This window comes from Anabrus simplex, chromosome 8 (assembly GCF_040414725.1).
Source record: "Anabrus simplex isolate iqAnaSimp1 chromosome 8, ASM4041472v1, whole genome shotgun sequence".
NCBI classification, from domain to species: domain Eukaryota; kingdom Metazoa; phylum Arthropoda; class Insecta; order Orthoptera; family Tettigoniidae; genus Anabrus; species Anabrus simplex.
In genome coordinates this window covers 211,536,186-211,556,648 of record NC_090272.1, presented here as the reverse complement: position 1 = coordinate 211,556,648, position 20,463 = coordinate 211,536,186, and the positions used below count along the sequence as shown (strand labels likewise).

Genomic DNA, 20,463 nt, shown 5'->3' with positions numbered 1-20,463 from the left:
AAGAATTACGAACTGGACATACGGAGTACTAGACGACTAGGCTAAGCTCGGATGTTACCAGGTGCAAGACCAATCTGCACAAGGGGGGATATTCTGTAGATTCTGTTTTATGTAACTGTGGTGAAGTGCAGACTACAGCCCGTCTTTGTCCTGCCACATGTACTGAAAAAGAGCTGCTTGAGGCGACAAGGAACGCAATCGATGTTGCTAATTTCTGGTGCAGTTTCTTCTTCTTCTTTTTCGATTCGGCCATCTAAGGAGCGTCGAGCTTCAACATCCCAGTACTTTCGCATTAGTTCTCGATGCCGTTGCTTCCAATCTTCAATCCACTTCTGGCCTGTTAAGAAAGCTTAGGTTTCTCTTGGAAACATCGGTGTCTTGTTGGTTGGGGGACACGTTCCCAGATATCGTTGTCTGTAATTCCCACTTCTTGTAAATCTTTGTCCACCTCAGTGAGCCAAGCTCCCTTGGTTTTATTTTCGAGAAAGTAGGTGAAAATCGTATTTGTCAATCGCATTGGGTTCATTCTTGTTATATGTAAGTAAAAGGTAATTCTCCGTTTATTCATGGTGTCAGTTATTTTTTCCACATCGGTATAAAGTTCGTGGTTGTGCTCCCTACTATATTCCCCGTTTTCTTGTACTCGGCCCAAGATTTTTCTTGAATTTTCCTTTCCTTCATTTCCAGTTTCTTTATTAGTCCCTTCCGATGCATTGCAAGGTACTCTGCAACGTACAAGGCTGTGTGGTAATGTCTTAACTTGGCATTTGTAGATATGGATTTCTTGTTGTAAATGGCCTTTGTTAGATTATACGCCATTTCCATTTTCCTGATTCGTGACTCGAAAGCTGCCTTCTCAGAGAGATTGGGGTCTATCCACTCACCCGAACGCCTATGTTTGCTTGATTTTTCCTTGTCCTACACCTAGCTCTTTAGACGCTTGCTTGATATTAGTGATGCATTCTGTTTTCTCATAGGAAATATTCAAGCCCGCTTTTGCTGCTTGAACCTGGAGTTCATTAATTTGCGCTGCGGCTGCTTCTAGGGATTCCGAAAAAATTGCGAGGTCATTTGCGAATGCTAAGCAGTCAACTGTCAAGTTCTGTTATTTGCAGCCCAATCTTGTCTCATTGTTATTTGTTTTGCTGGCCACTGTCGGCTCACTTTGTGTATAGGCTACTAAGTAGCAGGGGTTTGAGATGCCGCGTGTCATTAATACTAGTAGAAATATACACTTGTGGCTTGCAACTTGATATCTGGCGGCTGTGCTTTAGGAAACTATCACATTTGTATTGTTGCACGTATTTTCAACCACGAGAGAAATTATATTATTTAGTTGGGTTACGTATTTGGAAATAAATAAATAAATAAATAAATAAATAAATAAATAAATAAATAAATAAATAAATAAATAAATAAATAAATAAATAAATAAATCACCACTAATCTATATTTAGGACGCAAAGGGAAACGTGTTTTTTTTATTTTTCATTGTCGTTCTCGTAACATTAGAGGTGGATTGTTTCTTCATGCTTTAAATCTGATTAAAATTTGAAAACATTTCTATAAGAATTAATGGGGCTTCAGCGGGTGAATGAACCCCTTTCTGCCTATGCCGCAGCTACAAATACTTAACTAAGGAACAGTGAAACTGCAGCATGCTTTGAACTTCTCCCCAGATTCATTTTAATCCATTCATATCAAGCACTTCGCTGACTAAAACCTGCTAAAAGACGTACATTTCACATACCATACTTGTAGCAGTATACGAACTCCTGTATAGCAACTCGCCTCAGTATATTTTCTCTACGCCTCACCTCCATTCCTTTCTCAACTGTAATAAGTTAAAACACTCGCTATTCTTATTCACCACTCTTTTATGAATAACAACTCTCTCTCATATTACTGGTTTCACACTTTGGAATTCCTTGCCAATAACGGACAGTGAAATCAAAGCTAAAATCAAAATATCTTGCCAGTAGCATCTGTTGTTTGTGTGAATGACAATGGGCAAGGGTTGTGTAGCACGCATTGTGTGCGTGATTGTTAGATTACATATATTCATATTGGCTGATATAAGCTACTATTTACCGGGCGAGTTAGCCGTGCGCGTAGAGGGGCGCGGCTGTGAGCAAGCATCCGGGAGATAGTAGGTTCGAATCCCACTATCGGCAGCCCTGAAGATGGTTTTCCGTGGTTTCCCATTTTCACACAAGGCAAATGCTGGGGCTGTACCTTAACTAAGGCCACGGCCGCTTCCTTCCAACTCCTAGGCCTTTCCTATCCCATCGTCACCATAAGACCTATCTGTGTCAGTGCGACGTAAAGCCCCTAGCAAAAAAAAAAAAGCTACTATTTAAACTGTTGTTGGGGACGATGACCAAGATGGTAGGCCCCAATAAACAACAAGTATTCGAAATTCGAAATTCTTATCCGGTTCCTTCGTTCAATGACCAAGGTACCGACCTTCGATTCAGAGGGTGCTGGGTTCAATTCACGACCGCATCGGGGATTTTAACTTACTTTGGTTTATTTCTCTAGCTCGGGGACTGGCTATTTGTGTTCGCCGTTATCGATAAAGAAGCTGACCATCGCCAATTAACTTGTAGGCGCTCTTCTATTCATTAAGGTGCGAGGAACAAGAACAAGTGCGAAAATGCTACATTGTTGTACCACTTCTTAAACCAGGCTGCTGAGTAGCTCAGGCAGTAGAGCGTTCGTCTTCTGAGCCCAGCTTGGCAGGTTCGATCCTGGTTCAGTCCGATGGTATTTGAAAGTGCTCAAATACGCCAGCCTCGTGTCGGTAGATTTACCGGCACGTAAAAGATCTCCTGCGGAAAAAAATTCTGGCAACTCGGCGTTTCTGGAAACCATAACATACGTACATACATACATTATCATTATAGACTGTTATGCCTTTCAGCGTTCAGTCTGCAAGCCTCTGTGAATTTATACTAAACGTCGCCACAATCCTCTTTTTGCAACTAGTGTTGTGGCCTCATTTAGTTCTATACCTCTTATCTTTAAATCGTTAGAAACAGAGTCTAACCATCGTCGTCTTGGTCAACCTCTACTTTTCTTACCCTCCATAACACAGTCCATTATTCTCCTAGGTAATCTATCCTCCTCCATTCGCCTCACATGACCCCACCACCGAAGCCGGTTTATGCGTACAGCTTCATCCATCGAGTTCATCCCTAAGTTAGCCTTTATCTCCTCATTCCGAGTACCCTCCTGCCATTGTTCCCACCTGTTTGTACCAGCAATCATTCTCACTACTTTCATGTCTGTTACTTCTAACTTATGAATAAGATATCCTGAGTCCACCCAGCTTTCACTTCCGTAAAGCAAAGATGGTCTGAAAACAGACCGATGTAAAGATAGTTTCGTCCGGGAGCCAATATGACATTCAATTCTGTTGAATTTCTTACCTACTGATATCAATTTAGTCTTCGAAACCATAAAAGTAAACCAATAACATTATTATTACTCTTACTTATAAGATATAAAACATTGAACTATATACGACTAACAGAGCACATACCGATCATGTTTTCAAAGAATTTGAGGGGTGACGACGGGATACGCTATTGCGTATGTGCGGCGAATTTTATTAATTAGCAATTCTCCAAGAGAAATAGCTGTTCATGACAAGCATTTTACACATGTTTTAAAACTCAGCAGTTGGCAGTTTGTATTCATTTGCGTCAGTATCTATTAAAACGGGCTCTCAAAAAAGAAAATGTTCTTTCCTATCCAGAATTCGGAGCTGATTACTGTCGTAATAATGACACTTTTTTTTAAGGGGAAAATGTACTTTTTGTAAGTCTTTCTCGTAGCCTTCATACTTTTGGAAATGTACTGTGAACCTAGGGGGAGTGGCAGCGGGCCGATCACGTGAGGAGTGTACTGCAAAGTGTCATAGTTGAAATAATATTACACGAAATGGTGTAGTCGCCGATTTACAGTACAATCAATCAATCAATCAATCAATCAATCAATCAATCAATCAATCAATCAATCAATCAATCAATCAATCAATCAATCAATCAATCAATCAATCAATCAATCAGTGGCGTATACTGAGGACTACCAAGGCTATCAGTGAAGTCTAAACCTCAAATGCGAGCGATGGAAATCTAAAACACATTATATTGTAAGCATCTGACACATTGTTCCATTTGCAAACCTTGAAAGCAATGAGAAAATACGTCGCACGTATTTCTAAGAACAAGGCTTCGGAGACAGATATTGCAGCCCAGACTCGCGTCACTTCCCATCGACTCTGCCTACAGGTGCGGGGACCGGCGGAGGATAGCTGTGCTAAGCTTCGGTCCGTCAGATCGCCACTGTTATCACCATACTCATCGTATATACTTCCTCACCTCATCCTTCTGTCTTCAACATATAGATAACGGAGTGCTGGTATTTCACTCCCGTTTACTTCTACATCCTTGTCGGAGGACACTGCAGGGCTGCTGTTATAGGAGTAATATAGTTTTCTTTTTATTGGTAGATCTGCTAAAATGAAACGCAATCTTTCAGGTTTAGTGTTCTCTTTTGTTGGTTGGAATCGAACCCGTAATCATGGGTCGGACACCACCACTGATCTTCAATCAATCAATCAATCAATCAATCAATCAATCAATCAATCAATCAATCAATCAATCAATCAATCAATCAATCAATCAATCAATCAATCAATCAAGTGGTAGATTCCCTATCAATTGTGTACCAAGTCTTTTCTTAAATAATTTCAAAGAACTTAGTAATTTACCGAACATTTTCCTGGATAAATTATTCTAGTCCCCATTTCCTTTTTCTATAAGAATATCTGCCCCAATCTGTCCTCTTGAATTCCAATTTTATCTTCATATAATTATATTTCTTACCTTCAAAACTTCCAATCGAGCTTAGTCGTCTACTACTGTAATTCCACGCCATCTCTCCACTGACAGCTCGAAACATACCGCTTAGTCGAGCAGTTCGTCTCCTTACTCCGAAGTCTTCCCAGCCCATAGTTTGCAACACTTCTCTTCTGTCGGGCATCACCCAGAACAAATCTCGCTGCTTTCGTTTGGATATTTTCCAGTTTTCGTATCAAGTAGTCCTGGTGAGGGTCCCATACTCTAATTGTGGACTTTCCAGAGGCATATACGCCCTCTCCTTTACGACCTTACATTTTTAATGGCGTGAGACCTCCGGAGAAGTCTGGTGAGGTAAAAAAATGAAATGGCGTATTGGCTTTTTTAGTGCCGGGAGTGTCCGAGGATAAGTTCGGCTCGCCAGGTGCAGGTGTTTTGATTTGACTCCCGTAGGCGAACTGCGGGTCGTGATGAGGATGAAGACGACACATACACCAGCCCCAGTGTCAGCGGAATTAACCAATTATGGTTAAAATTCACGACCCTGCCGGGAATCGAACCCAGGACCCTTGTGACCAAAGGCCAGCACGAAAACCATTTAGCCATGGAACCGGACGTCTGGTGAGCTCTTTCGAGTTAACGCCGTATAGGTGACTTGCGAGTCTGTGAGGGTGAGGGGCCTACCTGAAATGAGTTCTATTGTTCAAGACGGCACAAACACCCAGGCAGAAGAATTAACTAACGAAAGTAAAAATCTCCGACCCGGCCGGGAACCGAACCCAGGAATCCTTGAACCAAACGCCAGCATGCTAAGCATTCAGCCATGGAACCGGAATACCCTAAATGCTCTCATAACTATATCAAGAGACCTGTGATCTTGTTAATGCGATTATCCGAAACATCTAGTACTCCCTTGACGTACTTTCACCCCCAACAACACTGTAATTAAAACTGAGAGGACTTCTTCTCTTGGAGAAATTTACAACTACCGAGCGAGTTCGCCGTGCGGTTAGAAGCGCACAACTTGCATTCGGGAGATAGTGGGTTCGAAGTCCACGGACGACAACCCTGAAGATGGTTTTCCATGGTTTCCCATTTTCAAACCAGACGAATGCTGGGCATGTACCTTAATTAAAGCCACAGCCGCTTCCTTCTCATTGTTAACCCTTTCTTGTCCCATCGTCGCCATAAGACTTATCTATCTCGGTGCGACGTAAAGCAAATTGTAAAAAATAAAATAAAAATACAACTTGACTTTTCATCTCGTTTACCAGCATACCGTTATCTGCTGTTCATCTCTCAATATTGTCGATACCTTTTAGTAGCCGCTCTCAAATCTGTAACTTATCTGTTCCTCAATGCAGAGAGAGAGAGAGAGAGAGAGAGAGAGAGAGAGAGAGAGAGAGAGAGAGAGAGAAGGGGGGGGGGCAGTATTACAATAATACTACCCTGGAGGGTCTTTCTCTGAATTGTTACAGGATCAGATAATAAGACTTCACCTAATCTTAACCTTACCTCCTTTACGAAACAATATTACTCTTTTGTCTTTGACTCCCGATACATTTGCCGGTGCGTGGTGCACTGTCGCAACTTGAATTAGTTTTGTTTAAAAGTTTATTGACCGAGCTCGATAGCTGCAGTCGCTTAAGTGCGGCCAGTATCCAGTATTCGGGAGATAGTAGGTTCGAACCCCACTGTCGGCAGCCCTGAAGATGGTTTTCCGTGGTTTCCCATTTTCACACCAGGCAAATGCTGGGGCTGTACCTTAATTAAGGCCACGGCCGCTTCCTTCCCACTCCTAGCCCTTCCCTGTCCCATCGTCGCCATCAGACCTATCTGTGTCGGTGCGACGTAAAGCAAATAGAAAAAAAGTTTATTGATAAATGTCTTCTTCAGAAATTTGGCGCTTTAATGTTGAATACTTGAACTCAAGTGCAAAGAAACAAATCTTACAATAAGGACACTTATGTGATTAAAATATCCTCTTCCAGATTTGTTCCCTATTCCAAGGAAAATGTTTAAAAAGATTTAACCAACCAAACCTCATGGCACAATAGATCCGAAGGGCCTTGGCCTACCAAGCGACTGCTGCTCAACCCGAAGGCCTGCAGATTATTACGTGTCGTGTGGTCGGAATTACGAATTCTCTCAGCCTTGTTCTTGGCTTTCTAGACCGGGGCGCTATCTCACCGTCAGATAGCTCCTCAACTGTAATAATGTAGGCTGAGTGGACCTCGAACCAGCCCTCAGTTTCAGGTAGAATTACTTGATCTGGCCGGGTAAAAGGCAGGCACGTTACTCCTACACCGCGGTGCTGACTTTTAAACAGATTTGCAATGACTATAACAACAGGTTAGCGGTCTAGATACAAGAAACTACTGCAAACATGTCCCTCACAATAAGAGTTCTTAAGTGTAGACTAACATAACTGCAAGGGTAGCAACACTCCTACTTGTAATTTTATTTTGTATGTTTAGTGAAAAAAAAAAAAAATTCTAGTATCAGGGATTTGTTATGAAGAGGCTCAGGCTGTTGTTAAATCTAAGTCCACAGCCTGTTTCCAGTCATTCGACCGGGTCAGGAATGGAATGAATGAACGAAGCCCCCTCTAGCGGCGAAGGTAGAAATTGTGCCGGCTGCCGAAGCCTTTCGCACTACTCTGGGGCAATGATTAATGACTGACAGATAAAATGATATTGTAGAGCGTTACTGGGAATGAAAGATGACAGGGAAAACCGGAGTTTCCGGAGAAAAACCTGTCCCACCTTCCCTCTGTCCAGCACAAATCTCACATTGAGTGACCGGAATTTGAACGACGGAACCCAGCGGAGAGAGATCGTTACGCTGCCGCTTGAGCCACGAGGGCTCCAGGTTGCAGTTAATAGATGTGTAATGTAATGTAATGTAATGTAAGAGAAATAAATAATTTTCATTAGCTTGATGCGTAGTAATATGGTTCCAAACTTCAACATTAATTTCCTTTAAAATCAAAGCAATTTGGTTTTCCCCGTTTCTGCAGTGGACCCATCATTTTTAAAATCGTCATTTAAATTACATATCTTTTCAGGAACAAATACATATTATTCATTTTTGGATTCAAGAAGTGAAAAATTAAAATATATATTATTGACGATTTTTTACGTCGAAGTGCCCTTGAGACCTCGACCCAATTATTTCTTGTGTCGGAAAGACCACGTATCACAGTACCACTAAAGAACAGAATTAAACACGCACAAGGTCTCAAACGGCCCTTACACGTAGTATAGGAATGATGCCCGTTGAATTGAAAACAGTTAAAACTTCACACTGTTAAAAAATAATTCTACTGAACTTGCTACTTTCTCAGTATTGTGAGGAAGTCTAAACGGAGTCCAAACTGTTGTGACAAGGTAGTATACCATCGTCGCTTTAGGAATGTAAACCTTGTTGGTAACAAAAACCCGATTTTACAAGAGAGCGAAGTAACTTTCACACGGTTCAAAATGGAAAAGAAAATTGATTGTGTCAATGTGAATTATTAATTACATTCGATAATTAATAAAATTAATTTAATTTTACATTAATTTCATTTAGTAGTTTGACAAATGATCTGTACATATTGGTATAATTATGTTGCATTTAGTTTGAACTTATATTACACATTAGTTTCTTTTAAAATATTTAATTTGCATCCGGGAGATCGTGGGTTCGAGCCCCATTGTCGGCAGCCTTGAAGATGGTTTTCCGTGGTTTCCCATTTTCACATCAGGCAAATGCTGGGGCTGTACCTTAATTAAGGCCACGTCCGCTTCCTTCCCAGTCCTAGCCTTTTCCTGTCCCATCGTCGCCATAAGACCTACCTGTGTCGGTGCGACGTAAAGCCAATAGCAAAAAAAAAAAGTAAGAGAGGACCGTGAGTCCTAATTTCGCCACTACTAAAGAGGAATGAATAAATATATACATAAAAAATAATCATACTGACTAGTACAAACATTACATTTGTTGTTTTTAAGATACTAATTTTGTACGTAAGAGGTATGTTGTAGACACGTGTCATAATATACGAGATTGGTTCATTTTAAGCACTTCTATTGGATATTTCGTTACGTTGTCTCCATACAACGATCGTATAATCACAGCAAAATAATAAAACAATATTTCGGAAAACTGCAGACACGAGGTGTCCATTCTCAAGCGACAATATGACTACTGAACACTCAGGTATCAACCATCATTGTGATAAAGAAACACAGGGGCGTACCTTCGAATGCGGTCCCTCCAAGAGCCCCATGTTGACGATACACTGACTACCGAGAGAAAGTCACCAAACACCTCATATCTGTTCCAGCACCAGGAACTGACTGGTCTCTGCCACTCGCCACGCTGTGTGCCTTGCCGCATGCCGCCTGCCCTCTCGTGACGTCACTGTTTACACTCGGACCAGGGAACTCCGACTCTTCCGTACGTGACCCCGTCATTAATTCGCAAATCACGATACGGACGTGACACGGATGAACTAAGGCAAATCATATCTAGTACTCCATTCAAAGTAAACATGCAGTAGGCCCTACATATTTGGCATTGAACTTTATTTATTTATAGTATGGCTTCCATTGCCGGGATTGTCCGAGGACATGTTCGGCTCGCGTGAGGTCTTTCTATTTGACGCTCATACGGATGATGATAATAATGAGGTAGGAAGAGGGTGAAACCCAGTGTTGGCACGTAACCTACTCCTGTCGAGGAGTCTGCTCAAGGCTTAACGTCCCCATCCGACAGACGAATCACCATCAACAGCGTCATGTACCATCACTCCATATGAACACTACGGAGAGGTTTGGAAATGAACGGAAGCTTTTGACACGCCACCACCTCTCCTACCCTGACAGCCAACATTCTGAAGTGAATATTTTACGGCCAATGGGACTCGAACCGGCTAACCACGGTGTCAGGTCATATGAACTCGACGCCTGCCACCAGACAGGATTTGTCATAGAACTTATTTTTTGTGATTCACTCTACCATCTCATATTCAGCATTCTTCTGTAACACCACATTTCAACAGCTTTCATTCTCTTCCATTCTGAGCTAGTTATCGCCCAGGTTTCACTTTCATACAATGCCACGCTCCAGACGAAAGTCTTCAAAAACGTATTTCTAATTTCTGTATCGGCCGGCCCCGTGGTGTAGGGGTAGTATGCCTGCCTCTCGCCCGGAGGTCCCGGGTTCGATTCCCGGCCAGGCGTGGGATTTTTATCTCGACCTGAGGGCTGGTTTCGAGGTCCACTCAGCCTACGTGATTAAAATTGAGGAACTATCTAACGGTGAGATGGCGGCCCCGGTATCGAAAGCCCAGAATAACGTCCGAGAGGATGCGTCGTGCTGACCATACGGCCCCTCGTAAATGCAGGCCTTCGGGCTGAGCAGCGGTCGCTGGACAAGCCAAATCCCTTTCAAGGGCATTAAGTGCCGTGGGGTTTGATTTGGAATTCTTATATCGGTGTTCCAGGTGAGCAAATTTCTTTTCTTGTTTGTGCTAGCCTGCATTTTATGTCCTCCTCACTTCTGCCGCCGTTAGTTATTTTACTGCCCAAGTAACAATATTCGGTCCGCCTCTGTGGCGTACTGGTTAGTGTGATTAGCTGCCACCCCCCGGAGGCCCGGGTTCGATTCCCGGCTCTACCACGAAATTTGAAAAGTGGTACGAGGGCTGGAACGGGGTCCACTCTGCCTTGGGAGGTCAACTGAGTAGAGGTGTGTTCGATTCCCACCTCAGACATCCTTGAAGTGGTTTTCCGTGGTTTCCCCACTTTTCCTCCAGGCAAATGCCAGGATGGTACCTAACTTAAAACCACGGCCGCTTCCTTCCCTCTTCCTTTTCTATCCCTTACAATCTTCCCAATCCCCCCGCAAGGCCTCTGTTCATCATAGCAGATGAGGCCGCCTGGGCGAGCTACTGGTCATCCTCCCCAGTTGTGTCCTCCGACCCAGAGTCTGAAGCTTCAGGACACTGCTCTTGAGGCGGTAGAGGTGGGATCCCTCGCTGAGTCCGAGGGAAAAACCGACCTTGGAGGGTAAACGGATAAAGAAGAAGAAGTAACAATATTCATCTACTTCTCTTAAGACTTCATTTCTTAATTTTTTTCTCCATCACCTGACTTTGTTCGACTGCACTCCATTACTTTTGTTTTGGACTTCTCTAATTACATCTCGTAATCCGTCCCCAAGAGTCTGTCCATACCATTCAGCCGACAGGGGGATTCGAACCCACTATCCCCCAGATGCAAGCGCACGGCCGCGCGCTCGTAAGTGCACGGCCAACTCGCCCGGTGCCTGGAAAGGCAGACCGTGCGACGCGGGTGGGTTGCATCTGCCATGTATGAGAAACTGCGTCTTATTGTAGTGCAGAATAGTGTCATGTTTTGTGCGAGTTGCAGGAATGTTAGGAACAGCATTAACCGCCAGTCACCGAGCCAAAGGACCCCGACCCAGCCGGGAATCAAATACTAGGCTCTCTGAATCGAAGGCTACAACGCAGTCGAGAAGCCAGCGAATTTGCTGGTGATCGCAAAATAGAACTGTCCGTGGGAAAATAAAGGTTCTATGAGGACAGAATCTACGCTGCTGAAGGATAATCACGTTCCGTTCACAGTGGCCTTGTCTGAGAGTCACGATATAAGTTATTATGGAAAACGACATATGCTGAGTCGTACCTTCCTTACGTTCAGATGTCTACGAGTATGCAGTATACTGTCGTCCCTAAACCGTTCCCGTGAAAATATTAGTACTAGGACTATGTGTAAGTAAGGTCAGCGTTCTGCAGTGCAAGCTTATAATGTTTTTAGGAAACTTTGACCGAGCGAGTTGGCCGTGCGGTTAGGGGCGTGCAGCTGTTAAATGTCCGGCTCCATGGCTAAACGGTTAGCGTGCTGGCCTTTGGTTCAAGAGGCCGCGGGTTCGATTCCCAGCTGGGTCGGGGATTATAACCTTAATTAGTTATTTCCACTGGCTGGGGGACTGGGTGTGTGTGTCGTCCTTAGATAGAAAATACAACGAAAACATGAAAGAAAATAAAAAATTATCAGTAAAAAGGTCTCCCCATCGCACTATACCCCTTGAAGGGCCTTGGCCTACCAAGCGACCGCTGCTCAGTCCGAAGGCCTGCAGATTACGAGGTGTTGTGTGGTCAGCACGACGAATCCTCTAGGCTGTTATTCTTGGCTTTCCAGATCAGGGCCGCTATCTCACCGTCAGATAGCTCCTCAGTTTTAATCACGTAGGCTAAGTGGACCTCGAACCACCCCTCAGTAACCGGCACAGAAACACGCAATGGTGAGTACATCCCCATCATATACAGAGGGGTCCAGAAAAATGTAGACATTCTTTGATAGTTAATATCTTTCGTACAAAATGACATATCGTTACAATTCTTGCGTAGTAGCGTAGTCCATTGTTTTCTCAACAGATGATGAAAGATGGCGCGACAATCTTGGCGCGCGTTTTCTAGCAGATGACAGTGCAGCAATGAATGAAGTAAGATTGTCGTTTGATCAACGCAAGGCCGTATTGAAGTGGTACTGGAAGTACGGGACCATGGTGGAGGTACAACGGCAATGGCGTAATGTGTACGGAACTCAGCCACCAAAATGTACAATAATTAACCTATTCGGGATATATTTAAAGCCCACGGTCCTGTTCAGGATGTGCATAAGAAAATATCTGGCCGACCAAAAACATCAAGTCCAGCTTCCAACGCTGCTGTATTGCAACATTTTACTAGGTCACTTCAAAAATCTGTGAATCAGGGTGCACGTGAAAGCGGGGTAAGCCAATCAACCGTACGACACATTCTGAAGGCTGCAAAGTGGAAAGTGTACATTCCAAGATCGCTGCACGCTATGAACGAGGACGACCCGAATCAAAGGATGGAGTATGCGAGTGGTTTGAAGGCATGCTTCGCGAGGATGAAGGTTTGCAGGGATGGTTATCTGGTTTGACGAGCCGCAATTCAAACTGAACGGTACTGTAAATCGCCACAACTGCGTGTACTGGACTCACGTTCACATGGACAAACTGTTAATCTACCCGGTGATAATGTGTGGTGTGGTGTGTCATGGCGCGGTTTGATTGTCCCATTCTTCTTTGAAGGTGCCGTAACTGGTGAGGCGTATCTTCATATGCTGCAAACAACGATTTTACCTGCCATCCGAGAAATGTTTGGAAATGAAAGTTTTTACCTACAACAAGATGGCGCTCCGCTTCACTACCACAGACATATCGGAACCTTCATTGGATGGAAATCTACCTGGACTGAATAGGTCGAAGAGGAGCTGTTGAGTAACCACCACGGTCTCCAGATCTTACACCTCTTGACTTCTACCTATAGGGGACCTTGAAAAATGAAGTTTATCGACAGAAGCCAGCTACATTGAACGAGCTACGAGAAACCATCGAGCCGTCCTGTGCGGCTATCACACCGGCAAAACTGGCAGCCGTAGTTCGGTCAGCAGTTGAGCGGCATCGACGTTGTTTGGCTGCTAATGGGGGTCATCCTAAACACATAAAATAACCTTCCGCAGATGCAAGAATTGTAACGGTATTGCATTGACTATCAAAGAGTGTATACATTTTCTGGACACCTTTGTATTACGGTAGGCGTCATGAAGGGCATCCTGCCGTAAATCTGGTCCCGATATACACACGCCGGCCTAAGTGGCTCAGACGGTTGAGGTGCTGGCCTCCTGACCCCAACTTGGCAGGTTCAATTAAGGCTCAATCCGGTGGAATTTGAAGGTGCTCAAAAACGTCAGCCTCGTGTCGGTAGATTTACTGGCGCGTAAAATAACTCCTTCGGGACTAAATTCCGGCACTTCGGCGTCTCCGAAAACCGTAAATGTGGTTGGTGGGACGGAAAGCAAGTAACATTATTATTATTATTATTATTATTATTATTATTATTATTATTATTATTATTATTATTAGTATTGACCTACACACGTTTCAACCCCAAGAAGTTAGGAAAAATTCCAGGAAGAATCCTCAAGTTTTCTATTTCTTGAGGCGAACGTTTTTTTGCTGATTGTGGAGTACCGTACTTGTTTAATATCGCTCGGGCTACAGTGTTGTATTGTGTGCAAAAATCCGTCGTTAGTAGAGTTATTGAAAGCTACCTCGTAAACAAGGTGGTCGTGCGATAACAGCTCTAGCGTACGGTCACTTGTTGCCACCCAGTACTTGAGAACTTAATTGTAATTCCACTTTTACTTTTATCGATGTTCTTCCCAGTGTTATGAGAGGATCAGTGCACAACTCTGCTTCTTCTCACAACAATAATAATCATCAGTCGAGACTCATCAGAAGCCCACCTGGTCGTCAAGGCGTCAAGACTAGATGCTCTGACACCGTGGTCAGTCGGTTTGAGTCCCGTTGATCGAAAACAATCACCATCAGAATGTTGATTGGCAGGGTAGGAGAGATAAAAACAAAGTCATCTCTGTACAGGCCATGTAGGCTCTTCGAGGGGTGGGAAGTAAAGGCAATTCGTAACTTCGGCACTTGATGGGGTTGGGTAATTCTACGCTCGTCCGCCTTTGTCCCCCAGGAGTTAACCTGGTACTCATTTTTGCTGAAGGCTGAGCGAACGTCAGGACCATATACACCTCCGGAAGGAGAAATCTCGTTTCTTAAATTTTTCGATTTCCTGACGGGGAGTCGAACCCACGTTAACCGAGCACGCCTTACCGTCTCGGTCAGGCACCCTTGCAAGACAGCTGGTGGTATCCCCCCACACTTTGTGGAGAAAAAAAATTATTCCATTTTAGCCAATTAAAGCTAGAAATGATCAAAATATATTAATTTATACACAGCTTGTTGCCTATTATCTAATTCGTTCGTTTAGTTTTTTTATATTAAAAAATATTACTTAGCAGAGAAACGCACAACGTGTCACGCGGGACAGCTAACCGATTCGCACAGCAGCTCAGTTGCGTACTAAATGAGTTTTATGTGCGGATAAGTCCATTTGATGCATCGGATCGTTCACTTCGCTAGTTGCTACGGAGTGTTTCATCGTCTCCTGGCGACTACGCTAGTGTGACAAGGCTCAGGAGTAGTTACCCCCTCCACCAACTTCCTTCCCCTACTACCCCCGACTTTCCCCTAGTTCGGGGCTTCACGCAGGTTCGTACCATCAGAAAGTAATCCCACTTCTAGTATGTGCCGTAAAAAAGGAAAGCAGACGTGTATTTTAGCCAGACAATGAGACATGATTCGCCCGCTTACCGCGCGCGCACACGTCAGTCTGGCAGTCTCAGTCAGTTGATGTGTCAGTGTAGTTCTGTCCAGTGTCTGTTATTTTCTTAGTGTGTAATCAAGTACTAAAAGGCTTTTTTATTTACGCCGCACTTCTGTTTAATTGTAATACATGTCTAATTGTGTTCGCGTGGTGAAAGTTTATTGTAAGTGTAGTATTGAATCGTAGTCTCAAACAACTGTTATCAATCAGATCATCAATCAATACTGATCTGCATTTAGGGCAGTCGCTCAGGTGGCAGATTTCCTATCTGTTGTTTCCTAGCCTTTTCTTAAATGATTTCAAAGAAATTAGAAATTCATTGAGCATCTCCCTGGGTAAGTTATTTCATTCCCTAACTCCCCTTCCTATAAAGGAATATTTGCCCCAATTTGTCCTCTTGGATTCCAACTTTATCTTCATATTGTGATCTTACCTACTTTTAAAGACACCACTGAAATTATTCGTCTACTGATGTCATGCCACGCCATACCTCCACTGACAGCTCGGAACATACCACTTACTCGACCAACTCGTCTCCTTTCTTTCAAGTCTTCCCAGCCCAAACTCTGCAACATTTTTGTAGAGCAACTTCTTTTGTCGGAAATCGCCCAGAACAAATTGAGCTGCTTTTCTTTCGATTTTTTCCAGTTCTCGAATCAAGTTCCATACATTGGACCACACACTAGTTCGGGTCTTACCAGAGACTTTTTTTTTTTTTGCTAGGGGCTTTACGTCGCACCGACACAGATAGGTCTTATGGCGACGATTACCAAAGACTTATACGCCCTCAAATTTACATCCTTACTACAACCACTAAATACCCTCATAACCATGCGCAGAGATCTGTACCCGTTTTTTACAATCTCATTTATCTGAAACCCCCAATGAAGATCTTTCCTAATATTAACACTAGATACTTACAATGATCCCCAAAAGGAACTTTCACCCTATCAACACAGTAATTAAAACTGAGAGGACTTTTCCTATTCGTGAAACTCACAACCTGACTTTCAACCCCGTCTATCATCATACCATTGCCTGCTGTCAATCTCACAACATTACCGAGGTCATTTTGCAGTTGCTCACAATCTTGTAACTTATTTATTACTCTAAAAGAATAACATCATCCGCAAAAAGCCTTATCTCTGATTCCACTTCTTTACTCATATCATTTATACGTATATATAAGAAAACATAAAGGTCCAATAATATCCCCTCTTAATTATTACAGGGTCAGATATAGCCTCGCTTACTCAAATTCTCAGATCTATTTTCTATAAATATAACCATAGTTAAGTTGGTAAAGCACAAACATTTACTTCTCTGTTGAAATTCGCTAACATTTTTGTTGTCTACGCCCCACTTTATCCCCCAGAGCCGGGCTGAGTGGCTCAGACGGTTGAGGCGCTGGCCTTCTAACCCCAACTTGGCAGGTTCGATCCTGGCTCAGTCCGGTGGTATTTGAAGGTGCTCAAATACGACAGCCTCGTGTCGGTAGATTTACCGGCACGTAAAAGAACTCCTGCGGACTAAATTCCGGCACCTCGGCGTCTCCGAAGACCGTAAAAGTAGTTAGCGGGACGTAAAGCAAATAGCATTATTAAATTATGATTATCCCCCAGAACCCAGGTACTTTTTACTGTCTATAAATTTGTTTTGAGCCCCCCCCTCCCTTTCTAATTTCCAATCGTCGCTACTGTCTAGAATTTATCTAACAGCAGGTTTCCAGTCATTCGACAGGATGAGGAATGGAATGAATAAAGTCCCCATCTAACGGCAAGGATAGGAAATGTGCCGGCTGCCAAAGCCTGTCACACTCCCGTGGGGCAATGATTAATGACTGACAGATGAAATTAGATTAAACTAGAGAGTGTTCCTGGGATGAAAGAGGGCAAGGAAAACCGGAGTACCCGGAGAAAAACCTCACAGCACAAATGTCATAGGGAGTGACCGGGATTTGAATCACGGATCCCATCGGTGAGAGGTCGGCAAGCTGCCGCCTGAGCCACGGAGGTTGCAACTTATCTAATATGCAACAGAATCTGTAGAGGGCACCTTGGTGCCTTTCTTCGCAAGTCATTGTGCTAATCACTTCCTCGAAACAGTTTATAAAATGTAGGTCAAAAGTGAAGTGTAATCCAATCCAATGCATTTCCGCTCCCTAGACATCCACCTGGGAACTGGATCCACACTGATCCAGCACAATAAACCAGTTATCTCAAGAAACCAGTTCGTTTAGTGCAGCACGTAACGTGGAGGGTATAACAACTTCATGGGAAATGATCTGCTACCCAGAAATAACTCAATTCACATTCATCAACATAACACTCCCTTCCGGGCGGTTCTCTTGCAAGGAATCTACTTGAGTGTGAGGTCTAGTTAGTCGAAACCATGGCGCAAGCGCCGAAGGGCCTTGAGCTACCAAGCGACCGCTGCTCATCCCGAAAGCCTACATATTGTAAATCCTGTCGGCCGTTATTCTTGGCTTCCTAGACCGAGGTCGCTATCTCACCGTCAGATAGCTCCTGAAGTCTAATCACGTGGTCTGAGTGGGCCTCGAAGCAGCCCTCAGGACCAGGTAAGAGTTCCTGACCTGGTCGGGAATCGAACCCGGGGCCTCCGGATAATAGGTAAGGACACTACCCGTACACCGCGGGACCGGCCTAGTTAGTTTAAAGCGTCAATAAAATATTATGGTCCGCCTCTGTGGTGTAGTGGTTAGTGTGATTAGCTGCCACCCCGGGGGCCCGGGTTCCATTCCCGGCTCTGCCACGAAATTTGAAAAGTGGTACGAGGGCTGGAACGGGGTCCACTCAGCCTCAGGAGGTCAACTGAGTAGAGGTGGGTTCGATTCCCACCTCACCCATCCTGGAAGTGGTTTTCCGTGGTTTCCCACTTCTCCTCCAGGCAAATGCCGGGATGGTGCCTAACTTAAGGCCACGGCCGCTTCCTTCCCTCTTCCTTGTCTATCACTTCCAATCTTCCCATCCCCTACCAAGGCCCCTATTCAGCATAGCAGGTGACGCCGTCTGGGCGAGGTACTGGGTATTCTCCCCAGTTGCATCCCCCGACCCAAAGTCTCACGCTCCAGGACACTGCCCTTGAGGTGGTAGAGGTGGGATTCTTCGCTGAGTCCGAGGGAAAAACCAACCCTGGAGGGTAAACAGAAAGAAAGAAAGAAAGAAAGAAAGAAAGAAAGAAAGAAAGAAAGAAAGAAAGAAAGAAAGAAATTACATGCTTTGCAAATTGGTCCCCAGTATTTGGCAAGGCATTGTGCATAGGTCCATGGATCAATTTACAGTGAAGACACACAGGTGGGGGAGAGCCTTATTGAACATAAGGAGAAATTGCAAGTTATTTGGTGTTCATAAAACTAAATTATAAGGATCTTTAGGTTATACGCGTTATTTGGGTTGCCTATCTCCGGGAATAAGGGGCTGGTGAACCACCCGGTATACAGTACGCACTAGCTCAGAGTTTTTTCCTTTCCTGCACTGTCAGTGTACTTTTGAATTACTGTACACTCACCCTGTAGATTGGACACATTTTTAACGAACCGTAGGTGTCCATCTTAGCAGGGTTTCACTGTACGGTATGTTACAGTATATGAATAATAAATGGTTGCGTTGATTTATTCTGATATATCATCGTTGCCGCGACAAAACCTCCTATGTGACAATATTTTTGGAGATATACTAAACCGCAGCACATACATTATGAAAAGCGAGAATGCCTTGACAATATTCTCACAATATTGTACCTTACATGAAAGACCTTACCGGCCAAAGTTCTAAGCTAAAATATTTCATATACGAGGTTTTGTCCAGGCAGCGACGATATATTCTTGTGCAAATGGATTTGTTAATATTTTCTTTTATATAATTGAATTATTTCATACGGATACATTGCAGGAGTAAACAAAGAGTCAAACAAACAACTGGACATACAAGAAGGGAAATGCAACAGTCAATTACGAAATTTATAAACTCTACAATTTTACTTAAGTTCTTTAACTTTATTTTGAACATTTGTTTTGAGAAGGCGCTCTTGATATCTTCTGGCAGTTTATTATAGCGACTAGCAGAATAATGTTGCAATGAATTACTTCCATATTTATTCAAATGGATCACTGTGCAGTGGACATTATTAGCTTTCCTTGTATTATGATTATGAATTACTGAATTTGTTTTACATAATGTATTTGAATCTTCCAACTTGCGAGTAATTTTATACATCATGACCAATGAAGATTTATGTCGTAGAATATCAAGCGAAAGAACATTGCATAGCCTGTGCAATTTTTAATAGAGTTAACCGAGGCAATTTAAAAAGTATTTTTATTGCTCTTTTATGCATTACAATTATTGCCATGAATGATTATTTAGTAGAATGTCATATATTGATCGTATAAATAATATGGCTCTCAATTATTATTATTATTATTATTATTATTATTATTATTATTATTATTATTATTATTATTCGTTTAGGCCTACAATGGACAACGTGGTTCTTAACTCTGGTGAGCTTTATTTCTTCTTTTTAGTCCAGTATTCCTTCATTCTAGCGTTTTGGATATCTTTTCTATCTGTTGTTTTCCTAGGCTTTTCTTAAACAATTTCAAAGAAATTGGACATTTATTGAACACCTCCCCTTGGTAAGTTATTCCAGTCCCAAACTCCCCTTCCTATAAATGAATATTTGCCCCAATTTGCCCCAATTGCCCCAATTAGTCTTGTCTTCCTCATAGTTGTTGTAATGCTCTCTATTTACTGTACAGTTACTTGTTGTGCCTGATTCTGTACCCATCTCCTTCTCTAACGGGACCCATAATATTTCTGAGGATTTTTCGCTCTTTCAGTTCTAGTTTTCTGAGTTTTCCTTTCCGGGTCATGTTTAGGCATTCTGAGGCGTACAGTACAGATGGTCTTACTACGGTATTGTAGTGTCTAAGTTTAATATTCAAGGAGAGGGATTTAGACTTGTATATGTTCTCACAAAGGTGATAAGCTCTTTCTAATCTGGTGCATCTACTCTTCGTTGCAAGGTCCTCATTGATATTTGGGGTTATCCATTCTCCAACATATCTGAATGAGTTGGCCTTTCGTATCATATTGTCCACCAAATAAATGAAGTTAAGTGCTTCTCTGATGTTGGTGAGAAATTCAGTGTTGACAGCAATTTTCAGCCCTGTTTTAGCTGCTATGTGTTCGAGGGAGGGAGGATAGCTGGTACGTAGATTCTTTCATACTTGAAGCTACGAGTGTGAGGTCATCTACAAAGACTAAGCAAGTGACTGTTAACTAGTCTTTTTTGTAGCCGATT

General features: G+C 43.1%; 1 protein-coding gene across 3 annotated transcripts in view; it reads right to left on the bottom strand.

Moving 5' to 3' along the window:
- The window catches only part of LOC136878988 (peptide transporter family 1), a 292,467-nt gene that overhangs the window by 120,335 nt on the left and 151,669 nt on the right, over window positions 1–20,463 (bottom strand). The window contains exon 1 of one of the 3 annotated variants that reach the window (XM_067152654.2): window positions 9,106–9,193. The exons of the other annotated variants lie outside the window; for them this stretch is intronic. Within the exon in view, the coding sequence (XP_067008755.2) occupies window positions 9,106–9,135 (30 nt within the window). The 5' untranslated portion in view covers window positions 9,136–9,193. Of the gene's footprint in view, window positions 1–9,105; window positions 9,194–20,463 lie in introns of those variants that run through there. 3 annotated transcript variants of the gene reach the window in all.